At 45.6% G+C, this 25,733-nt stretch overlaps 1 protein-coding gene across 6 annotated transcripts in view; it reads left to right on the top strand.

Moving 5' to 3' along the window:
• Positions 1-25,532, top strand: part of gli2a (GLI family zinc finger 2a) — a 488,975-nt gene extending 463,443 nt beyond the window's left edge. For all 6 annotated transcript variants that reach the window (XM_038790037.1, XM_038790038.1, XM_038790039.1 and 3 more), the window contains 3 exons: positions 9,933-10,214; positions 20,727-21,060; positions 21,836-25,532. In XM_038790037.1, the coding sequence (XP_038645965.1) occupies positions 9,933-10,214; positions 20,727-21,060; positions 21,836-24,354 (3,135 nt within the window). In that variant the 3' untranslated portion in view covers positions 24,355-25,532. The remainder of the gene's footprint in view (positions 1-9,932; positions 10,215-20,726; positions 21,061-21,835) is intronic.
• The last annotated feature ends 201 nt before the right edge of the window (positions 25,533-25,733 follow it).

Below are 25,733 nucleotides of genomic sequence, written 5' to 3'. Positions count from 1 at the left end.
TGTCCAAGTTTGGAACAGTGGGGCACCTTTTTAATACCAGTATGTGGGGTTACGGGGATAGGGCGGGGGAGTGGGCCGGAGGTAGGGTGTTCTTTCGGGGGCCGGTGTGGACCTGATGGGCCGATAAAGCCTCCTTCTGCACTGTCAGGATTCTAATTTTTTTTTTAAACCCAAAAATGCTGGAAAGACTGAGCAGGTCAGGCTGCGACTGTGGAGAAAGCTAATGTTTCAGGATAATGGTCTTTCATCGAAACGGGAAGGTGTTCATGATTTAAGAGGTAGTAACCACAGGAAAAGGGGGTGGCGGGGTGGGGGTGGAGGAGCGGGGGTGGTAAGTAAAGAACAAAAGAAGAGGTTTGCGATAGGTTTGGGGGAAGCAAAAGGAATGATGGTGCAAGGCAAGAGGGGTGATAATTTGACAAGTAAAGAAACAACACATGGATCGAGAGGAGGTGAAAATGGCAGCAGCATAAATGTTACCAGCACTCTCTGACCTACTCATTGAACTTGCATTGCACTTCACTGGGGAGACCATTACATTTGGAATTTAACAGAACCCTAAAGTTGATGATTTGATTCAGTATTTTCAAAGGATTTATCTTAGGGCATCCTATAGATTCAAATAAATGCTAACAATATACGTCTGGTGTTTTTGCAATTGACGCGTCTTGGTCAAATGAATTTGGGCCTGTGCAGTTTTTAACTTTGCAAAAGAGGTCATTCCAGTTGTCAACTAGCAAACAAGGCACAGACAGTAGCAGAGTAAACTGCATTGATTGCTGTCCGCTCCAGAATTGCTCAATTAAAGCAACCTCAATTCTGGTATATGAATCCATTGTGAAAAGAAAAAAGCAACTTAATTCACATAGCATATTTCACAACCTCCAGGAGATCGCAAATGCTTTACAGCCAATTAAGTACTTTTGAAAGGCATCAGCTGTAATGTAGGAAACTGCTTTGTAAACTTGTGTGTCGGGATGATTTCTTAAGAAACTCTTAATTGCTTCAAAATAATTCATACTTCCCTCTTAAAGAAAAAGATTAATGGTTCATGTTCAGCATGGAGAGCTGTTGTTATAGTCCAAAACTGTTAGCCAATGATAGAAAAGCTTAACATTGAACAATAACAAAATAAGCCAATTTCCAGCATGAAGTTTAAAAATGCACCAGTTCTGGCACAAGAGTGTGACAGCAACATCAGACTGGTACTGATATTGAAAGCCTTCAATCCATTTTCTTAAAGACAGCTTATGTAAATATACTGGACTAAAGTATGAAGTCAAAATCCATCTACTTCCCATAACTTTTATTTCAACAACTCACTGGCAGAAAACTGACCTGCTCTGAGAAAAGGAGAAGCAGGGGAACGGCATTTAAGACAGAGGAAGGGAAACAAAATGGCACTTTTTTTTTTCTTTGGCTTAAATTCCAGTCTCCTGTCAGCTGCCAAGGGCTTTCAGCCCTGGAGACTGTTACCCGCATGTGCTGAGCTACAAGCCAAACATTCCGAGCTCATCGGCTGTAATTGCCATCATCAGGAGCTAGTAGTTGTTTTTTTTTTAAACTGCTTGGATAAGAAGAATTCACTTCGAAAAGATCTCACAGAGTGATTGAGCTTTATGGGCTCTGCAGAAGTAATAAAATGCTTTCCTCTCCTCTGTCTCTCCCTCTCTCCTGAAATACTGCTCCTTCTCTCGATCTACAAATGCTTTCGTTGGCTGTTTCTGCAAAGGGTATTTTCAGACCACTGATTGGCCTTCGGTCATCCACTATAAAACTGACAGGACATGTGTAAGCTGTTCATTTCTATAATGAAGGTGCTTAAGTGCCAGTGAAGTTCTGGGAGCAGGGTAGCCATGACATGTTGGCAGATATTGTCACAGGGTACAAGATGAAAGATCAGGAGGAAGACTGGACTCGAATCAAGGCAAGATAACACATCCTGTACAGGGACCGGAATGAGGTGTGTGAATCACAAAGCACCACTTGAAAGTAATAAAGTTTTACATTTAAATAGCACCTTTCGCGATCGCTGGCGCTTTACAGCTAATTAAGTTCTTTTGATGAGTCATCACTGTTGTAATCCAGAAATCACAGCAGCAGATTTGCAAACAGCAAGGTGTAACAAACCGTTCGAATGATCAGATGTTGGATGAGGGACCAATATTGACCAGGACACCGGTCCCCTGCCCTTTGAAGTAGTGCGTAGAATCTGTTGCGCCCACCTCGGAGAGCAGACTGGGCCTCCATTTAATGCAGTGACGGGCAAACTAGGTTGGTGAGGTTGGGCCCTACTTCATCTCATTGATAACCATAACCTCATGAATATGGTTGAATATATTTAACACACGCCAAACGTCTCATAACGAGCTATATAAAATGCTGAATCATTTATATATTAATGGAATTCTCATCAACATCAAATGGTAAACACAAAATAAATATTTGCGCTTTGAATAGAGGCAGAGCACAGCTCCCGCAGTCAATGTCAACACGCACCTCATTCACTTGCCCTTGCTTTACCTGAGTATCACTTTAGTCCTAATGGTGGCAAAAAAAACGATGTGGATGGAAAGCAGTCAAATGTGGCACAACCCTGCACGTGGGCAACGGTTAACAAAATGTATCATGGGCCGCATTCAGAATCCTGATCGGCTGCATGTGGCCCCTGGGCCGCAGATTGCCCACCACTGGTTTAATGTGTCAGCTAAAAGCGCATTCAACTTTTCAACACCCCCCCCTCCCCCCCAGTTTTCTCCGGGTGCTCCGGTTTCCTCCCACAGACCAAAGATATGTAGCTTAGGTGGGTTGGCCACGCTAAATTGCCCTTGGTATGCAAGAAGGTTATATGGGGGTTACTGGATCACGGGGATAGGGTAGGGGCTCTTTCAGAGAGCCAGTGCAGACTCGATGGGCCGAATGGCCTCCTTCTGCACTGTAGAGAATCTATGATTCTATGAGTCTACGAGTGTTGCACTCCAAAGTCAACCCAGATTTATATTCTCAAATTTCTGGAAATTTGAGGCTTAAACCTGTAACGTTCTGGCTGGGATGTGAGTGTGGGACCAATTGAGCTACAGCAAAGTCTCTAGCTGATATGAATTTTGTGATCAAACGATGCTTGTATGTTTGCTTGCCTTTTGCCTCACAAAGACCAACAAGAAATTGAGTTCATAGGTGAACTGAGTATTTATTAATCTCATCCCTGGTTGAAAAGATCCAGAAGATGAATCTGCATACTTTAGTGCTCCAAGATGTACCTTGAATCCACTTCAAGGGAAACTTGCATGTGGTTTATTTCCCAACATGTTTGTTAGGACATTGACTCTTGCAGCCTTACTGTGAACTCCTGCTGTGTTGAAAATCTCCTGTGGCTCCAGCAATAGTGAGTTGTTCACGTCAGTGGCACTTAGTATGTTCACTGGATTGACTGATCCTGCACAGGCTATGCATGATCAGTGATCTGAGGGCATAACAAAGTAAGAGATGAGAAAAGGATATTTGGACTGGTGGATAGATGTACAATTTGTTCCCTCATGGACACTACCCACCCTATTTCATTGCTGAAGAACAATTTCCTCAAATCAAGCATAACCCTCAAATTACCCATTTTATTTTATCCTAATGCCTGCCTTGGCATGGCATTTCTATGGTCCAATTTCTTCGGGACCGTCATTTACAACATAGTATTCAATTGTTTCTGACTCTACGTACCACTTATTCTTGCATGTGATTTCTGATTAGATAGTCATGCAAATCTCTTTGACAGTGTTGATTGAGATTGCGTTAACGTCCTTTGCTGGGAATATATTCCAAAACCTCCTATGCTGGGAATATATTTCACATTTCTGGCACTTTGTGGAGGCAATAAATTGCTTTGGATCTGTTAGCTTCCTTAAAGCTTTAAAAAAAATTTTTTTAGAGTACTCAATTCTTCTTTTCCCAATTAAAGGACAATTCAGGGGTGGCCAATCCACCTACCCCGCACATCTTTGGGTTGTGGGGGTGAGACCCACCCAAACATGGGGGGAATGTGCAAACAGGCAGTGACCCAGGCAGGGATCGATCCGAGTCCTCAACACCGTGAGGCCACAGTGCTGACCACTGTGCCACCGTGCCGCCCTTGCTTAAAGCTTCTGAATTTTAGATCTTTTCCACCTTTTTACTCACAGCCCATGTCAAGTAACCCACCTCTAGCTATCAACTCTAGCTAGCACTTCAAGGACATGAGATACAATTTTATTACCCTGCTAGCAGGTTTGCCAGGCGGAGGTGGGGGAGGGACCATAACATTCTGTGGGTGCCCTCGCTGCCGCCTGCCTCTACGCCCTGATTTGGAAACAATTTTAAGGGGGACTGCTGAGAAGGTATAGGACCGTCCACCCCTTTCCTCAACTGGCAGCAATTATAAGACCAGTGGGAGGAGGTCAAAGATGGGGCCAAAGCCTGGCAAGATAGCTAGTTCGGACTTTGGGCGGCAAAAGGTGCAGGGGGTGTGCCGCCTTCAAGGACCTTTCCCAAATCATCCAACCCTTCCCAGGTGCCCTCACCCCACCTGACCTTTGCAACCCCATTGAAAGTCCATAGATCATCGGCACATAGCCCGCTCTCCATTGCTAAGTGATTTCTCGATCCACAAATTCCATTTAATCTTCATCATAAACTTCACAAATGGAACATTATTGCCTTATAGGGCAGCACGGTAGCATGATGGTTAGCATAAATGCTTCAGAGCTCCAGGGTCCCTGGTTCGATTCCCGGCTGGGTCACTGTCTGTGCGGAGTCTGCACGTCCTCCCCGTGTGTGCGTGGGTTTCCTCCGGGTGCTCCGGTTTCCTCCCACAGTCCAAAGATGTGCGGGTTAGGTGGATTGGCCATGCTAAATTGCCCGTAGTGTCCTAATAAAGTAAGGTTAAGGGGGGGGTTATTGGGTTACGGGTATAGGGTGGTTACGTGGGTTTGAGTAGGGTGATCATGGCTCAGCACAACATCGAGGGCCGAAGGGCCTGTTCTGTGCTGTACTGTTCTATGTTCTATGTTCTCAAAATCTATGTAACTATCAACTGGAATAGCCTTAATTCACTCGACCAATTACCTCGTCAAGGAACGCCAACAGATTAGTGAAGTGCGACATAATCATCAATGGACTGAAAATTGAAATGGACAATCCTGTAAAGGTTCGACCTAGGGACCATCCAGGTGGCGAGAACCAAAATAATCCGGAATACTTTGGAATACACGATAACTACACCGTTATAATTTCCACACCCTTCGCATGCACTTCACTGGTTTAGCTCACTCGGCTAAATCGCTGGCTTTTCAAGCAGGCCAAGCAGGCCAGCAGCACGGTTCGATTCCCGTACCAGCCTCCCCGGACAGGCGCCGGAATGTGGCGACTAGGGGCTTTTCACAGGAACTTCATTGAAGCCTACTCGTGACAATAAGTGATTTTCATTTCATTTCATTTCATCCTGCATTGATCATTTGCTCCCTTGGAGTGATTGTAACCAGCATGTTCATGCTCCAACCCATTTTCAAATGGATAAATGAGAGGGTAACGTATAAATATGTCTGACAATAACTTTCAGAGATGTGAGCACGGGCAGCACGGTAGCATTGTGGATAGCACAATCGCTTCACAGCTCCAGGGTCCCAGGTTCGATTCCGGCTTGGGTCACTGTCTGTGCGGAGTCTGCACATCCTCCCCGTGTGTGCGTGGGTTTCCTCCGGGTACTCCGGTTTCCTCCCACAGTCCAAATATGTGCAGGTTAGGTGGAGTGGCCATGCTAAATTGCCCTTAGTGTCCAAAATTGCCCTTCGTGTTGGGTGGGACTACTGGGTTATGGGGATAGGGTGGAGGTGTTGACCTTGGGCAGGGTGCTCTTTCCAAGAGCTGGTGCAGACTCGATGGGCCGAATGGTCTCCTTCCGCACTGTAAATTCTATGTATCTATGTATGTGAGTGTAGCCTGAGAATTATTCTCCCTCTAAACATTCTAACCCCTCGTGGATTGCGACCATTTTGATGATCCCCTGGCCTGCCTCCCATCCTTCACTCTCCATAAATTCAGCGCATCCAAAACTTTGCTGCCCGCATCCTATGGTACCAACTCCTGTGCACCTATTACCCCCTGTGCTCTGCATTGACTCCAGTCTGGCAGTGCCTGAATTTTAGAATTCTATTCCTGTTTTTAAATCTCTTGACAGCCACACACCTTCGTATCTGTGTAACCTCTATCCCCACCATGCTTTGAGATCTCTGTCTTGCTCCAACTTTGGCCAATTGCATCTCTCCAATTTTGATCACGCCACCACTGTTTGCCTAGTCCCTGAGCTCTGGATTCTCCTGTTCATCCATCGCTCCTGTGTTCACAGACCTACTTTGACTCCTGGTCCCGATGCCTCAATTTTTAGATTCTTTACATTTGTTTTCAAATCCCACTGTGGCTTTGCCCCTCCCTATCTCTGTAATCTTCTCCTCCAGCCCTACGCTTACCCGCATTTCTTCAATTGTGTTCAGCACCCGATTCTAATCGCTCCACCATTAATGGTCGAGCCTTTAGTTGCCTCAACCTTAAATCCCTCCCTAAACCTCTCCATCTCTCTTTCCTCCCTTAAGACACTCCTTCAAGCCTACCTCTTTGACCACGTTTTTGTTCATCTGTCCTAATACCTCATAGAATCACAGAATGAAACAGCACAGAAGAGGCCCTTCGGCCCATTGAATCTGCACAGACACAAGAAAAAAACCTGACCTGTCTACCTAATCCCATTTAAGGGGAGGCGGTGGCGTACTGGTGTTGTCACTGGACTAGTAAACCAGAAACCCAAGGAAACCCTCTGGGGACCTGGGTTCAAATCCCGCCACTGCAGATGGTGAAATTTGAATTCAATAACAATCTGGAATTAAAAGTCTAGTGATAACCATGAAGCCATTGTCGATTGTCGTAAAAACCCATCTGGTTCACCAATGTCCTTAAGGGAAGGAAATCTGCTATCCTTACCCAGTCTGGCCTACATGTGACCCCAGACCCACAACAATGTGCTTGACTCTTAACTGCCCCCTCAAGGGCAATTAAGGATGAGCAATAAATGCTGGCACAGCCAGCGATGCCAACATCCCATAATAACGAATAATAAATAAAAATTGCCAGCACTTGGCCCATAGCCTTGAATGTTATGACGTGCCAAGTGTTCATCAGGGTATTCTTCAAAGGATGTGAGGCAATTCGCCTTTGCCACTGTCCCACGGTCTAGGTTAAAAAGCTTTTCCTCGAATCCCCACTAAACCTCCTGTCCCTGACCTTGAACTTGTGCCCCCCCCGTAACTGACTCTTCAACTAAGGGGAACAGCTGCTCCCTATCCACCCTGACGGTGCTCCTCATAATCTTGTACACTCGATCAGGTCGCCCATCAATCTTCTCTGCTCCAACGAAAGCAACCCAAGCCGATCCAACCTCTCTTCATAATTTAAATGTTCCATCCCAGGCAACATTCTAGTGAATCACCCCTGCATCCCTCCAATACAAATACGTCCTTCCTATAATGTGGCGACCAGAATCTTTTATATATTTTTTCATTCATTTATGGGATGTGGGCATCACTGGTTAGGCCAGCATTTATTGCCCATCCCTAGTTGCCCTTCAGAAGGTGGTGGTGTGTTGCGTTCATGAACTGCTGCAGTCCCTGATGTGAAGGTACACCCACTGTGCTGTTAGTGAGGGGGTTCCAGGATGTTGCCCCAGCGACAGTGAAGAAACGGCGATATATTTCCAAGTCAGGGTGGTGAGTGACTTGGAGGGGAACCTCCAGGTGGTGGGGTTCCCAGGTATTTGCTGCTCTTGTCATTCTAGATGGTAGTGGTCATTTGCTTTGAAGGTGTTGTCTCAGTCTTGGTGAGTTACTACAGTGCATCTTATAGATGGTACACATGGCTGCCACTGTTCATCGGTGGTGGAGGGATTGAATGTTTGTGGAAGGAGGAGCAATCAAGCGGCTTGCTCTCTCCTGGATGGTGTCGAGCTTCTTGAGTGTTGTTAGAGCTGCACTCATCCAGGCAAGTGGAGAGTATTCCATTACACTCTTGACTGTGCCTTGTAGATGGTGGACAGGCGTTGGGGGGGGGGGGGGGGGGGGGTCAAGAGGGGAATTACTTGCCATAGAAATCCTAGCCTTTGACCTTCCCTGGTACCCACAGTATTAATATGGCTAGTCCAGTTCAGTTTCTGATCAATGGTTACCTCCAAGATGTTAATTATGGGGTATTCAGTGATGGTAATGCCATTGAATGTCAAGGGGTAATGGTTAGCTCCTCTCTTGGAGTAATAATAATAATCTTTTATTGTCACAAGTATGAAGTTACTGTGAAAAGACCCTAGTAGCCACAATCCGGCAATTGAACCCACGCTGCTGGCATTGTTCTACATTACAAACCAGCTGTCTAGCCCACCTGAGCTAAACCAGTAGGAGATGGCACTTGTGTGGTGTGAAAGTAACTTACCACTAGTCAGCCCAAGCCTGGCTATTGCCCAGGTCTTGCTGCATTTGGACATGGGCTGCTTCATTATCTGAGGAGTCACGAACGGTGCTGAACATTATGCAGCCACCTGCAAGCATCCCGACTTCTGACCTTATGATGAAAGGGAGGTCATTGATGAAGCAGCTGAAGATGGTTGGGTTGAGGACACTACCCTGAGGAACTCCTGCGGTGATGGCCTGGTGTTCCAACCACCACAACCATTTTCCTTTGTGCCAGGTATGACTCCTAATTCTCATTGACTCCAGTTTAGCTAGGGCTCCTTGATGCCATACTCGGTCGAATGCTGCCTTGATGTCAAGGGCAGTCACGCTGACCTCAGCCATTCAGCTCTTTTGTCCATATTTGAGCCAAAGCTGTAATGAGGTCAGGAGCTGAGTGTCCCTGGCAGAACCCAAACTGAGTCTCTTCCTTTCAGGGATCACGGAGATATGAGAGTACAAGAAAATCGACAGGAAAGGAGTGAGGGATGCCCCATTTGCAGCAATAACTTTAAAGCTGGGAGAAAACCAAGGGAATTCTACGTAAAAATGAATAAACTTAACTAATAAAGGAAGTGAAGTGCATGTATTTTTACCCATAAGGATGCAACGGCGTGTTTCTTGATCATAACTCTCAGTTATAAACCTCTCTCTCCACTCTCTCACCTACCAAAGGGCCGTTACCTTCTCTTCCCAACTCCCATGTAACTCAAACAGATCTATAAATCTCCCTGTAACTCTCAGTTCTTATACCCAACAGCCATTCAAGCAGTTGCTTTTCCAAGGAATCAACTGACTGGGAATAAAACACCTTTTCACATTAAACTGCTGGGGCAAATCAAATTCCTCTCGTCACTAATCTTGCTCCAGGTTTGTGAATTTTGTGGAATTGTCCAGAAGGGTGATAGGCTCATTGGGTGAACTGTCAGGATAGGAATTTGGAATTGATACTAAAAAGTTGATTCATTTATTCCATAGAGCCAAAGGTTGTGGTGCGAAATCAGATAATTTTGGTCAATGTATGAACAATGGGGAAGTGCTGTTGAGCCAAGTAACTGTGATGTTTTTCCTGAAGGCTCTTAATGTTCCAGTAACTCTGGAAGATTGTACAAAGCTTTATAACACAGAAACAGGCCATTCGGCCCTCAGGCTCTATGCTATTGTTACAGCACGCGAGCCTCCTTCCTTCCACCCCACTTGAATTTACCCTATCATCATATTTTTCTATCCCTTTCCCCCTCATGTAATTATCTACCTAACCCTTAAATGAATCTATGCGATTCAGTTCAACCATTCCAGGAGGAAGCAAATTTCACCTCCTCACCACTCTCTGAGGAAAGGAAGTTCTCCTGCAATCCTTGCTGCATTTATTGATGCGCATTTATATTTACCTGAAGCTGTTTATTACCATTACAGAAACCGTATGTCTGCAAAATTCCTGGTTGTACCAAGAGGTATACAGACCCAAGCTCCCTTCGGAAACACGTGAAGACTGTGCATGGGCCAGATGCCCACGTGACGAAAAAGCAACGCAATGACACCCATCCCAGGCCCCCAGCCCCCAAGGAGCTGGGTGACCACGAAGTAGCCATTGGGCCTGGTAACAGAGGGGCTGAGGAAAAGGCCGAGGCAAATAGCACCAGTGGGGGCCTGGAGGACTGCCTGCAAGTGAAAACCATCAAAACCGAAAATTCTATGGTAAGTCCAATAGCCGTTGGTAAGAGCGGCAAAACATTAGCCAGCGACAAACAGTAGGAGTGTCACAATGATTAACCGATAAACCCTAGGATAATTAAAATTGCCAAAGTCAATAGTATAGCGTCATACAGCACAGAATCAGCCTGTCATTCCTGTGCATGTTAATTAGCATTAATCCAGAAAGGAAATATGATAGTACAGATTTTATCTTATGGTAACAGGTAGCTGAAAATGTCAATCAATATCCATGAACAAGATTTGTACTCATGTAAATTATTGCTGATATTCAACCTCTAATTGATCCATTGATACTTCTAACCTTGACCCTTTCAATCCCTAAATTCCACACTGCGTGGAATGTCAGATAGGAATACAGAACATTCTGTGTGTTATAAAACTGTATTTAAATATTTAATCTAATTTATGTAATAGGTTGGGGGATTTGAACTCCTTTTGTGTACTGTCGATTGCAGCACGAAAGTTGACCAGGCATGTAAGACGACCCCTTTCCTGGCATCAACAATGCACGATTAGGCCGACACTCGCTTTCAGAGTTGATCTCAATTTTTCAGCTCAGAGGCACATGTTTAGGGTTATACTCACCTTAAAAGTTGGCACATGAGACCAAGCAGGTGGTATGGGCCCTGTTGCCAATAAGATGGGCAGGAGTTTAAGATATGCCCACACAGAGTGCACCGCGCCCTGGTGACAGACAAACAGAAATTAGTCCTCCGACACTAACACTGGCGGTTGACATTTCATACTTGGTGTATCAGCCAATCCCCATTTTTGGAAGTTTTTTTGAAGCTTCAAAGCTCAATTTATATGCTGTCATCTACCATAGGTTACCTTGGACTTACAGGTTCATGTGATTTACATGGCAAGATGCTCCTCCGATAATACGCTCATGCCCAACGGTGCTGAGAATTATGGACATCAAGTGGGCAAGGGAATGGTCAGGATTTTTTCTGGGTGATATCCAAACACAGGAGCCAGGGAGACTCCAGTACCAATTCCTCATCCTATGCTCCTGTGAAAAAAGAAAACGGGTCCTTATTTTTGGGATTCAGGGTAGTTGCTGTCTGTTGTTTGCCGACCTTTTTCTTGGCGATCAGCTAGATGTTGGGCTCAAGGCTGTTGTCCTCTGGACTCACCTCAAAATGGATGCCCCACATCTGGATGAAAAGCAAAATGAAATGAGAGAGGGACCCAACCGTGCACATCAGTACCCTTAGCGGGCAGCTGGTGTAGCCACAAGCATTTCGCCCCTTCCTCAGAAAAGAAGCCCCCTTAAAAAAGCGGGCCTTGTAAAGGGCTAGAGACCCGAGAAATGGGCCACCCCCTTTTTAAGGAGGACAATTTGGCCATTCAAATGCTTAAACGAGGAAGGTAAGAAGTGTGTCAAATGGAAGTACAAGACCTCTGGGAACAGTATTAAAGATGTTGCAGCTCTGATCTGGGGTTTGTCATGTTCTTCATCTCTCTTGCAAAAACACAGATGTCAAACTAACCCACCCTGACTCTTTACTAACCTACTAACAATGTCTCCTCCTTTTCTTCTGCTGCTGACTCCTGGGTCTGTTGCTATGTTTCCTGCCTCAATGTTCTTTCCTTCCTGACTGTACCTTCCTAAGGACAGCCGGTACTAAGGTGAGCATAATAAAGGCTACATATGCTGTAATCTGCTCTGCTTTATGACTGTACTAAACATGTTCCATTATCATTGACAACCCTTTGTTGTAAACACCAGTGCATCTGTGGCACTGAAGCACGACGAGCAGATTTTCAGTAGGGGTAAGAAGCAACATTTTCCAAATTGTTCTGCATTAGCATCTGCAATCTGTGACAGCTGAAGGGTATTATTTCAGAAAAAAAGATTTAAAACGGGTTTAAATATTTCTTTGAAACGGAGCACTTTAGATTTGTCTGAAAAAACCTAAGCAGTGAGCACGATTTGTCACAGTGCTTTGGGGAGAAATGAGATGCGGAACAGTTGGAATTAAAGTGTAAATATGGGACACATTATCTGAACAACTTATAGAAATACAGTTTGTAAGCATGGAGCTGTACTTTGCACTCGCTCAGAAAATCCTCCATGTCAATCCGAGCCGAATGCAGAACCCATCCCAATTTCCAGAGCACATTATATAAGTGCCTTTGGTGTAAGATTGTGCGGTGCTCGTTTATAAATTGTTGACCATTCCTGAAATGGCCTAACTCCAGCCACTCAAATGGAGATTTGCACATCAGGTTTGATGCATTTGCAATTTCTCGCATTCCGATACATAACACAAGTGGACTGTTTATGCACGGCTGCTTCAAATAATCATCAAATGAAGTCTATTTATAATAAGGGTAGAATGCACGGAACAGTACAGCACAGAAGGAGGCCATTTGGCCCTTGCACCTGTGCCAGCTCTTTGCGACAGTGCAATAATTAAAAAGTGTCATTACCCAGGGAATAGTTAAAAAGTGAGTACTGTACTTGAGGTGGATGACATAGGCGCATTTCAGGACAATCTAAATCAGCACGCGAGGGAGAAAGGAACAGAGGGATATTTTGATTGGGGTTAGATTAGATTGTAATTTGCTTCCATTTTATCAACTTTCTGCCTATTTTTCATTAGTCACACACGTCATTTGGTCAATTGACCTGCTCCTCGATCAGGATTTTACAGCCCATCTGCCCTGCCGCATTCACTGGGAAGAGACAAGCAAGGCAGGACCACTGAACCTTGTCCTTGGTTGCCTGCTAATACTGCTCCTGACCTTGTTGTTAACCGGCACTCAGTTGACCTGAGGGACTTCAAACTCCAATGTCCCCTCCTCTGCCCTTGTTACTCCCCGATCGCTACGAGTGATGTGTAAGGCATCTACTTGGCCCCTCCCTTGATAGATCAGAGCCTGATTTTTGCTTCTATAATAATAATCTTTAGTGTCACAAGTAGGCTTACATTAACACTGCAATGAAGTCACTGTGAGTAGTTCTGGCTCAGTGATCCGCCTAAGAGGACAGGATGCCCGAATGTGCCCTAAATGGTGCGAGTTTCACACTGAGGGAAAAGACGTGGGCTGGATTCAGTCCAACCCCGTGAGAGCAGATCGGGGCAGCCTCCAGGACTGCTGATTACCAAGGCGTCTTGGTTCTCTGGGACCTTGTCCCACTTGTTGCATTCGGCCCTCTATCCATCACACCATTCATGCCAACCATGATTCCCACCCACTTCCAATGGCCCTTTATAGCCCCTCGGCCAATTTACTACCAGCGCATGACATTCACTCATCACCATCTGTGCCAGCTTAGTGGCATCTCCTCTCACCCACCATCCCTTGCCCTTAGACCCACCGTGCCTACTCATCCAGTACCTCAGACCTGAGGTACCATGCTGAAATTAAATAATGTTCCAAATATCTATTATAAAATTCACTATATAAAAAGATTGATCCATAGAATCATGGAATTTACCATGCAGAAGGAGGCCATTCGGCCCATGGAATCTGCACCATCCCTTGGAATGAGCACCCTACCCAAGCCCACACCTCCACCCTATCCACATAACCCAGTAACCCCACTTAACCTTTTTGGACACAAAGGACAATTTAGCATGGCCATTCCACCTAGCCCACGCATCTTTGGACTGGGAGGAAACCGGAGCACCTGGAAGAAACCCACGCAGACACGGGGAGAACATGTAGACTCCGCACAGACAGTGAACTAAGCTGGGAATCGAACCTGGGACCCTGGAGCTGTTAAGCAACTGTGCTAGCCACTGTGCTACCATGCTGCCAGCTGCTACTGTGCTGCCAGTCAATATATCAATATATTTAAATTTCCTTGAGCACTTAATCCTTTATAAAAAAAACAAACACTTGTATTCATAACCCCTGTGTATGTGAGAGCAAAATAAGTCCTAGCAATTTCAATAGTTGCTGACATAACCCTGAGTGCGATCATTATAGCGTTATTACTGCTTGACTGCTTTCCACAACCCATCATTATTACAGTGACTTATTTTACTCTTAGACAGGCAGACAATTCTATCAATTTTAAAGGGCAGGGGATTTAATTAGCTTGACAGCTTGACAGTTTTACATGCCCTATTCGCCCTTCGAGAGCATTTAGATCGCCACGACAAAATCGTGGAACATACAGTACTGGTTGAGGCCTTTCCTGGAGCACAAATTGGGTCTACTTTGGAAATATGTATCGCATATAATAATAGTTAAAATTCTAGGTTATTTAAAATAAATGATGCTTTCTTTCTGAAAGTCATAGCAAGCTATAGTTGTTACAAGAAGATTATTTGAGGATTGGGAAGGTGTTACAAGAAAGGGAGTAATTGCAATATGGAACTCACTACAACCTGGAATAGTTGTGGTGCCCGGCAGACATACCTCAAAGGGGAACTAGATAAACACATGAGGGATGAAGGAACAGAAGGATATGTTGATGGCATTGGATGAAGGGGGCTGGGAGAAAGCTCACGTGGAGTATTACAACTGGCATGGACCTGGTGGACTGAATGGCCTGTTCCTTTGCCGGAAATGTTTTGTAAGAGAAGGAATATCTTTTTCCTCTCTGAGGAGTATGGCTTCACACAATTGGCATTAAATTGATGTTGCTGAAATGCAACAATTTGTTCGATGTAAATTCATTCATTATGTCCGGAGTGTTCACTGAATGTAACAAGATCTGGTGAACAATGTGAGACTGTGACCCCTTTAAACCTTCCTTGTTTTTTAAAAAATAATTTTTATTCACATTTTCACAAAATATCAATAACAGAAAATACAGAAAGATCAAAAAAAAAACCCCATGTATACAAAAAAGAAGAAATAAATTAATGCCCGTCACAAGCAAAGAACAAATATACACGTCCCTTCAGCCCAAAACAAAAAGATGGTGCCTTCCTCCATTGAACTTCCGCCTTTCTGGTGGTCAGCAAGTCGAACTCAGCCTGGAGACCACGTCGCTCCCTCAGCAATCCCTCCTCCGGAGCCTCCGCGTATCTCCTGTCCACCCTCACCATCTCCCCCACTAGTCTCTCCCTCTCTCTCTGCTCTCTCCTCTCCCTGTGGGCTCGAATGGAGATCAACTCCCCCCTAACTATCGCCTTCAGCGCCTCCCAGACCATCCCCACTCGGACCTCCCCATTGTCATTGGCCTCCAGGTACCCCTCGAACCCGCCCGCCCACCTCCTCGTCCGCCAGCAGCCCCACCTCCAAGTGCCAAAGCGGGCACTGGTCTCTCTCCTACCCCAGCTCGAGGACCACCCAGTGCGGGGCATGGTCCGAAATGGCTATCGCCAAATACTTAGGATCCTCCACCCTCGCAATCAGCGCCCTACTCATAATGAAAAAATCAATCCGGGAATAGGCCTTATGCACATGGGAGAAGTATGAAAATTCCCTGGCCCTCGGCCTCGCAAACCTCCATGGATCCACCCCTCCATCTGGTCCATAAACCCCCTCAACACCTACCCGTCCTGGATCTGGATCGATCCAGTGGCGGATCCAGCACCGTGTTGAAATACCCCCCCCCCATTATCAGGCCCCCCGCCTCCAAATCTGGAGTCCGGCCCAACATGCGCCGCATGAAACCCGTATCGTCCCAATTCGGGGTGTATACATTGACCAGCACCACCCACTCCCCCTGCAGCTTTTATGCTTACCATCACATACCTCCCACCTCTGTCTGCCACCACATAAACCTTCCTTGTTAAACAACAATTTGTGCATATACTTACATTTTCACGGCAGAGGCCAATTTCAGGGATCCTTCAACTCACTAACCTCTCTTCCACCTTGTTTCTACAACCCATTAAGATAGAACCTGGGGGCCAAACAGCCAGGGTCAGCTGCGGCAAAGTACACAAACCCCACATTCTAAAAGTTGACCTCCAATGTTAAAGCTTCAATAATTTGACATGTTAGTGACAGTGTTTATGTATAGCACAGACATTCCCTAATATGGCATTGCTTTGAAAAATCTTTTCAGTTCCAGTCCCCAATTCTTATCTTTTGCCCAGCACTTGATAGGGGTCTAAAAGTTGAGCCGGAGCAGTTTGATTGGAAAAGCATTTTGGTGGATAAAACAGAGGATTAAAAATGGGAGACTTTGAAAGGAGAGATGAATATAGTGCAAGCTAGGTAGATACCCATGAGAAATAAAGATGGGGTGTCTAAAGCTAGAGTACCCTGGGTGACTTAAGGTTACTGAGGAGAAAATAGGAAGAAAAAAAGAGACATACGATACATGCTGGAATAATAATAGCTATATAAATCAGGAAGAGTATCTCAAGTGCAGGGGAGAGGCTAAGGCTTGAATAAAGAAGGCTCTGAGGAAGCATGAGGAAAGGATGACAGGCTGTGCTAAAACAAATAGTAACATTTTCTTCAAACATATTAATTGTAAAAGATTAGTCAAGGATAGAGTGGGGCCCAGAAGGGACAAGCAGGGTAAGCTGCTCATTGAAGTGGAGGGTATGGCAGTGGTACTGAATGAGTACTTTGCTTCTGTCTTTACCAAAATGGAAGACGGTGACAATGGCGCAGTTGAGTGGTGACGAACTGAGCAGTATAGTGATAGATAAAGAAGATGTGCTAAGAAGGTTGGCAGCACTCCAGGTAGCTAAGTCGCTAGGCACAGATGGATACACCCTAGATTGCTGAGGGTGGTAAGGGAGCAAATTGTGGAGCCGTTGACAAAAAAATTTCCAGACCTCTCTGAACACAGAATTAGTCCCGGGGGTCTGGAGGATTTAAAATGTGATGCCATTTTTAAAGAAAGGGGCAAAGGATAACCCAGGAAACGACAGACCTGTCAGCTTGACATCAATAGTGGGAAAATTGATGGAGGCCATAATACGAGATAACATAAATGTACACTTGGAGAAAAGTAACTTAATACGAGACAGTCAACATGGCTTTGTCAAGGCCAGGTCATGTCTGACAAATATAATTTGAGTTCTTTGACAAGGTGACAGAGCAGTAACTGAGGGGAGTGCTGTGGATGTTGCATATTTGGACTTTTAGAAAGCAAGAGGGTAGCCAGGGAAAGGGTTGGCCCACTGAAGGACAGGGGAGGAAATCGATGTGTGGGGCCAGAGGAAATGGGCGAGGTACTAAATGAATACTTTGCATCAGTATTCACCAAAGAGAAGGAATTGGTGATGTTGAGTCTGGAGAAGGGTGTGTAGATAGCCTGGGTCACATTGAGATCCAGAAAGACAAGGTGTTGGACGTATTGAAAAATATTAAGGTGGATAAGTGCCCAGGGCTGAATGGGATCTACCCCAGGATACTGAAGGAGGCTAGAGGGGAAATTGCTGAGGCCTTGACAGAAATCTTTGGATCCTCACTGTCTTCAGGTAATGTCCCGGAGGACTGTAGAATAGCCAATGTTGTTCCTTTGTTTAAGAAGGGTAGCAAGGATAATCCAGGGAACTACAGGCCGGTAAGCCTTACGTCAGTGGTAGAGAAATTACTGGAGAGAATTATTCGAGACAGGATCTACTCCCATTTGGAAGCAAGTGGACGTATTAGCGAGAGGCAGCACGGTTTTGTGAAGGGGAGGTCGTGTCTCACTAACTTGATAGAGTTTTCCGAGGAGGTCACAAAAATGATTGATGCAGGTAGGGCTGTGGATGGTGCCTATATGGACTTCAGTAAGGCCTTTGACCAGGTCCCTCATGGCAAACTGGTACAAAAGGTGAAGTCACACGGGATCAGAGGTGAGCTGACAACATGGATACCGAACTGGCTAGGTCATAGCAGGCAGAGAGTAGCAATGGAAGGGTGTTTTTCTGTTTGGAGGACTGTGACTAGTGGTGTTCCGCAGGGATCAGTGATGGGACCTTTGCTGTTCGTAGTATATATAAATGATTTGGAGGAAAATGTAACTGGTCTGATTAGTCAGTTTGCAGACGACACAAAGGTAGGTGGAATTGCGGATAGCGATGAGGACTGTCAGAGGATACAGCAGAATCGTTTGGAGACTTGGGCGGAGAGATGGCAGATGGAGTTTAAACCGGACAAATGTGAGGTAATGCATTTTGGAAGGTCGAAGACAGGTAGGGAAATATAGTGAATGGTAGAATCCTCAAGATTATTGACAGTCAGAGAGATCTAGGTGTACAGATCCACAGGTCACTGAAAGGGGCAACGCAGGTGGAGAAGGTAGTCAAGAAGGCAAACGGCATGCTTGCCTTCATTGGCCGGGGCAGTGAGTATAAAAATTGGCAAGTCGTGTTGCAGCTGTATAGAACCTTAGTCAGGCCACACTTGGAGTACAGTGTTCAATTCTGGTCGTCACATTACCAGAAGGATGTGGAGGCTTTAGAGAGGGTGCAGAAGAGATTTATCAAGATGTTGCCTGGTATGGAGGGCATTAGCTATGAGGAGAAGTTAAATAAACTCGGTTTGTTCTCACTGGAGCGACGGAGATTGAGGGGCAACCTGATAGAGGTCTACAAAATTATGAGGGGCAAAGACAGGGTGGATAGTCAGAGGCTTGTCCCCAGGGTAGAGGGGTCAATTACTAGGGGGCATAGGTTTATGGTGCGAGGGGCAAGGTTTAAAGGAGATGTACGAGGCAAGTATTTTTTACACAGAGGGTAGTGGGTGCCTGGAACCCGCTGTCGGCGGAGGTAGTGGAAGCCGGGACAATAGTGACGTTTGAGGGGCATATTGACAAATGCATGAATAAGATGAGAATAGAGACATACGGACCCCGGAAGTGTAGACGGTTTTAGTTTAGACGGGCAGCATGGTCGGCGCAGGCTTGGAGGGCCGAAGGGCCTGTTCCTGTGCTGCACTTTTCTTTGTTCTTTGTTATTTGATACGGTGCCACATGGCAGCTTGGTTGGTAAATTAGAAATGTTTTGGATTGATGGGTCCTTGGCAATATGGATTAGAAGTTTGTTAAAAGATAGGAAACAGAGGCTAGGTATAGATGGGTATTTCTCAGACAAGAGATGAGTTGAAAGTGGTGTTCCCTGGAGCTCAGTGTTAGGACCTTTGCTTTTTCTGATTTATATAAATGATTTGGAGGTGGGGTGTTGAGGGCAAAATATCTAAATTCGCAGATGAGAATAGTGAATTGTGAGGATCGCGCTGATCGACTTCAGAGGGACATTGACAAGTTGGTCAAAAGGGCAGACACCTGGCAATTTCAATGAAGAGAAATGTGAGGTCACACATTTTGGGAGAGGAAGCATGAGAAGGCAATATGGACTCATTGGTTCAACTTCAAGGAGAATACAGAAGCAGAGAGACTGTTTTCTTCTATTTTCAGCTTAGAACCATTGAGCCCCTACAGTGCAAAAGGAGGTCATTCAGCCCATTGAATCTGTGCAAATCCTAGGCCCCACCTAGGCCCTATCCCTGTAACCCCACCTAATCGGCCCATTCCTGGACACCAAGGGGCAATTTAGCATGGCCAATCCACCTAACCTGCATATCTTTTGACTGTGGGAGGAACCCGGAGCATCCAAAGGAAACCCACGCAGACACGGGGAGAAAATGTAAACTCCACAGACACTCACCCAAGGCCAGAATTGAACCTTGTTCCCTGGCGCCGTGAGGCAGCAGCACTAGTCACTGTGCAACCATGCCGACCCCGGGTTCAAGTGCCATAATTCGCTGAAGGTGGTCAGGCAAGTTGAGACAGTTGTTCAGAAGGCTTATGGGTTTAGAAATAGAGGCATACAGTATAAAAGCAAGGAAGTGACGCTACACCTCTACAAATCATTGGTCAGACCACATAATAATAACAATCGCTTATTGTCACAAGTCGGCTTCAATTAAGTTACTGTGAAAAGCCCCTAGTCGCCCCATTGCGGCACCTGTTCAGGGAGGCCGGTACGGGAATTGAACCCGCGTAGCTGGCATTGTTCGCCTGCTGTTTAGCCCACTGTGCTAAATCAGCCCCAAATTTGGAATATTCCACATTTGGAATATTGTGTTCCATTCTGGGCATCTTATTTAAGGAAGGATGATAAAGCCCACAGAGCGTGCAGAGGAGATTTACTAGAATGATACCAGGAATAAGGAGTTTTTAATACAAGGACAGATTAGAGAAATGCAGCTTGTTCTCCTTGGAGCAGAGAAGATTAAGAGGAGATTTATTGAGGTGTTCAAATTTCTGAACAATTTTGACAGGGTAAATAAGGATATTCTGTCTTCCACTAGTTGGTAAGTCACTGATTAGGGGGGGTCACAATTTCAAGATGGTCAGCAAGAGAGCTAGGAGTGAGGTGAAGAGGAACGTATTTACTCAGAGCGTAGTTGAGGTTTGGAATGCTCCGCCTGGGAGAGTGGTGGAGGTGGATTCCATAGGAGGATTCAAAAGCAAGCAGGATATATGTTTGAAATTGATGATATTCGAGGGTTCTGGGGATAGGGCTGGGGGATGGGACTAGCTAGGTAGCTCATTCTGGAGTGGGCGCAGACACGTTGAGCCGAATGGTCTCCTTCTGTGCTGTAAAATTCTATGATTCTTTTCTTTCTCAGATGTATCAGTCCAGCCCTGGTGGCCAATCTTCATGCAGCAGTGAACCATCGCCACTTGGCAGCACCAACAACAATGACAGTGGAGTAGAAATGAACATCAACAGTGGAGGTAGCCTGGGAGATTTGACTGCCTTAGATGATTCCCCAATTGTGGACTCCACCGTATCATCTGGAACTTCAGCAATCAGCCTTCAGTTGAGAAAGAACATGACAGCACCCCAAAGATTTGAGCAACTAAAGAAAGAAAAATTGAAACAGGTTAGAGATATTCCTTCATGGGCAAACCCAGTGCCACCAGTCAAGAACACCAAGCTGCCTCTCATTCCTATGAATGGTAAGTTGCTTTTCCAGCCTTGGCTAGGTAGTAAAGCTCTCTGTAGTTTTAAAGTGGTATGGATCTGTTTGGTTGAATATTTACATAGGGCAGGATTTCCACCTGTCCCTCAGCGTGTTTGACAGGAGCAGAGGTAGACCACCATTGGTTGGCGGTGGGATCTTCTGGTCCCATGGCTCTCAACGGATTTTCCCATTGGATAAACCCTATGCCACTGGGGAACCTGCGGCAGGGTATCACTATCGGCGGGGCTGGAGGAGTCCGCCAGCGGGAACAGCAGAACGTTCGGCCATAGAATTTACAGCACAGACAGGGGCCATTACTAGGGTCATTACAGGGGCCATTACACCTTACTAGGGTGGCACGGTAGCACAGTGGTTAGCTTCACACTGTGTTGCTTCACAGCGCCACGATCCAAGGTTCGATTCCCGGCTTGGGTCAATGTCTGTGCGGAGTCTGCACGTTCCCCCCCGTGTCTGCGTGCGTATCCTCCGGGTGCTCCAGTTTCCTCCCACAAGTCCCAAAAGACGTGCTTGTTAGATGAATTGGACATTCTGAATTCTCCCTCTGTGTACCCAAACAGGCACCGGAATGTGGCGACTAGGGGATTTTCCACAGTAACTTCATTGCAGTGTTGATGTAAGACTACTTGTGACAATAACGATTATTATTATTAATGTGAGAAACGTATTTTTCCATTCCTTTCCCCCTCATGTACTTACCTAGTTTAACCTTCGTCACGCATGAGTTTAATGGACGTTTTATATATTTTCAGGAGCTATACTGGAAAATTCAAGTACTGGTGGTTCCACTGCTGTGTTGCCTAACCCTAGAATAATGGAACTGTCCAACAGTGAGATCACAATTTTGAATCAACTGAATGAGCGCCGTGACAGTGCTACAAGCACAATCAGCTCAGCGTACACCGTCAGTCGAAGATCATCTGGCATTTCCCCTTACTTTTCCAGCCGCCGTTCCAGCGAGGCCTCTTACATGGGTGGCCGTCCGAATAACATCAGCTCGGCTGACTCTTATGATCCCATCTCCACCGACTTATCGCGGAGGTCCAGTGAGGTCAGTCACTGCAGTGGCCTGCTCAACCTCACCCCAGCTGAGCAGTACAGGCTGAAGGCCAAATACGCAGCAGCAACCGGTGGGCCGCCACCCACACCCCTGCCAAACATGGAGCGAATGAGTCTGAAGGCAAGAATGTCTCTCCTGGGCGACGGCCCCAATTCCATGTTTCCTCCCTTTCCTCCTCCTGCCACTCAGAGGCGCTGCAGTGACGGCGTTCCACGTGGATACGGCATGACGGCACTCAGGCCTCATGAGGTCGTCGGCAATGCAACTAGGCGGGCAAGCGACCCCGTGAGGCGGTCAGCTGTGGACCCTCTGTCCCTTCCGAGAGTCCAGCGCTTCAACAGCATGAACAGTATGAACCCGCTGCCATTGCCACCAGCAATGGAAAGACGACACTACGGCCTTCAAAACCCTGCGCGATCGGACGGAAGCCTCCACAGGTGCGCCTACTCACCTAGGCCACCCAGCATCAGTGAGAACATTGTCATGGAAACCATAGCGAGTGAGATGGATGCTCAAGCTGTGGAGGATGATATCATGTTGCCCGATGACGTGGTGCAGTATATCAATTCTCAGGAAAATCGATTGACCCAGGATAGTAATTCGCTAAATTACGCTGGACAAATTCAGGGTTTCCAAGAAAATATGAGCATGCCGAATCAAAATATGTATGCCCAACGTGGAATGGCAATAGTAGATAGTAACATGAATCAGTCAAGTTCTATGATGACACAATGCCAGATGAGTCCAGGGAGTCAACCATACCAGGGATCATCTAACATGAACAAGAATAGCATGCCGGTTCAGTGGAATGAAGTAAGCTCAGGCACGGTTGATGTCATTCCTGATCAAACAAAGCAGCAGTTCTCCCGGTCGAACCTGGCAGTGGTTCAACAGAAGCAGATGTTTGACCAATATCAGAACCTCAACGCCGCTCAGCAGTCTGTGACATTGAACCAGAATGAGATGGCTCTCTCACAGCAGGGTTTAATGCAGAGAGGTGTGGGCGTGAATGGGCAAAGGATGAACTACATGCAGCAGCAGCAACAGCAGCAGCAGCAGATGAGCATGTGCCAGAATGCGAATCAGCCTCTCAGCCCGCACCAGACGTTCAATCAGTCCAACCAAATGCTTAGTCCCAACGTTGCTAGCCGGACCCTCGGCCAAACGTCTTGCAGTAATATGCCAGCAAACAATATCATGGGTTCGCCTGTGCCAGCAGGTGCACAAGACTTTAAGCAGATAGCAATGATGCAGAGCAAAGATGCAGCCATCAAAAACTATGTCCAAGCCCAGCAGATGCGTGCCCAGATTCATCAGCAAATGACTGCCCCCAATGAGGTGCCAGCGATGATGAATGGTTGCCGTGGGAGAGAGGCACCGGGACAAGGCATGCACATTGCAAGCCAACAGAACTTTGGGTCTCACGTTCAACCTGGTAGAAACCCGGACCGTAGCCCCTTTGCTGCTCACGGGGGTTTAAGCCAAACAAATTCTCAAATCGTTCCGAACCAGCAAAACTTTAGCCAACCAGGGCAAAATGTAATGAATTCTGTTGGGCACAACTTAAGTCGCGGGATGATGCAACCCCATCCTCCCCAGGGTCCAAATCCATTAGGAAGACAGCACAGCCTGATAAATGCGTTAAACATGCAACAACAAAGCTATTTGCAGAGCCCACTCCAGATGAACGGCATGAGCCCTGGGCATGGACAATCCGAGATAAGCCACAACCAGCCGGCTAATCAACTCTCGATGCAGTCTCAACAGTGTAATAACAACAGTGGTTCAGACAGCAACTTGATGTTTTATTCGGGTCAGATCCACATGTATGAACAAAACGGCAATTTCAGTGGCCAAATGGACTGTGCTGTGCAGCAGCAGCAGCGTATGCAAGGTGTTAAAGCTACTTCAATGGCCTCACCAGGCACCAACCAAGTATCAAGTACTGTAAACTCCCACAGTCTAGACCACGCACAGATAGATTTTGATGCTATCATGGATGATGGTGACCATTCGAGCTTGATGTCAGGCACATTGAGCCCCAGCATTTTGCAGAACCTCTCCCAAAATTCCTCGCGTCTCACAACTCCCCGGAATTCTCTGACGCTGCAGCCCATTCCAGCTGGGTTGACTAATATGGCAATCGGAGACATGAGCTCTATGTTGACTACCTTGGCTGAGGAAAACAAATTTCTCAACATGATGTCTTAAATGCTCAAGAGCATGGACAAGCATTTCCAGTTTCAGATTCCAGCAAGGTCGCGGTGTGATGGTTCAAAGACAGATTATCTGAAAACATTAACATTCCGAAAGAAAGCAATCTTTTTTTTTAAATAGACTTTGTATTTTAATGTATAAAAAGAAACCTTTATTCTGCAGAAAGAGAATCAGGACATTTTACAAAGGCTTATATATTTGTGAATAGCAATTTCTTGCTGTGTTTTGAAGAAATAGCTGGTGGATTGACAAGTTACATCAAGTGGTGTGTTATTTGAAATGAGAATCTTGGTTTTATTTGTTGCAAAGCACTGATATTGTATATTAGACCAAACAGGCAAGGGCGCAAACCAAAACATTGCCCAATTCTTCCTTATAATAGTAGATGTGCGCTTTCTTGTATTACATTAATGTGAACTCCCCAGTGTGTATTAATTCATCCATTGACATTGAAAAGTGTTTTCATTTGGCTAAGTGGAAGAACAAAATCTACGCTAACAGATTCCATCAAAGCCACATTGTACACTGCTTCCTTTTGCGAGTTTAGCGCTTAATTATCCTGCATCTGGTAAACTATCAGTATAAAACCTCACGACAAAACGGACTCGATAGTTTGTGGACATAGTTCATGGTAAACGGTACGGCACCGAATAGCAAGGAGTTCCCATGTTATAGCATCAAGAAGTGCCTTACTATGTCATGTTATTTTCAAATAGTGAAGGCATTTTTTTTTTCAGTTAAGGTATTTTGGAAACAGTTTCCAGCAATTTGCTTGTAATATGGCAATGCTATTGGTACTATTCTAGTTAACATGCAGTGTTTTAATGAAAATAGTTTCAATATGTGTGAGAATTATTGTGAAAGATATGCAAAGCATCTTTTCAATATGTATGAGCTGAAATGTGTTCGTTGTTGTGCTTGCTTAGTGCAAAAGGCATCTCATGTAAAGAACTTTAAACATTGGACAACCATTCCAGTCTGTAAATATACAACATGTTAAAACTGTGTTTTGAATAAGAAGGCCGAGCTGACTATTTTTGATCAACATGTAGCCCCGGACATTTCCTGTAACCAACCCTCTCAGCACACAGAATGGATCTAGCGATCTAAATGTATATACACTTTTTGTACAATAACAAACTTTTTCTTTAATAAAAGCAACATTGAATGTACATGACTTGGCTTTATTTACACCACAAAGTAAGGAGGGCAGATGGTGTCATTTATGCCACAAACAGCATACTTTGCTAATATTTGATTAGATTAATTTAGTGAGTGTCTCCCTTATTTACACTCAGTCCCCCCCAAGTGGCAGAGGGTTGACAGTATTGGCCTCATCATTAGGGCTGCCCTCGACACTTTCTAAAATAAGA

This window comes from Scyliorhinus canicula, chromosome 2, assembly GCF_902713615.1.
Source record: "Scyliorhinus canicula chromosome 2, sScyCan1.1, whole genome shotgun sequence".
In the NCBI taxonomy this organism is placed as follows: domain Eukaryota; kingdom Metazoa; phylum Chordata; class Chondrichthyes; order Carcharhiniformes; family Scyliorhinidae; genus Scyliorhinus; species Scyliorhinus canicula.
This window is presented reverse-complemented; position numbering and strand designations above follow the sequence as displayed.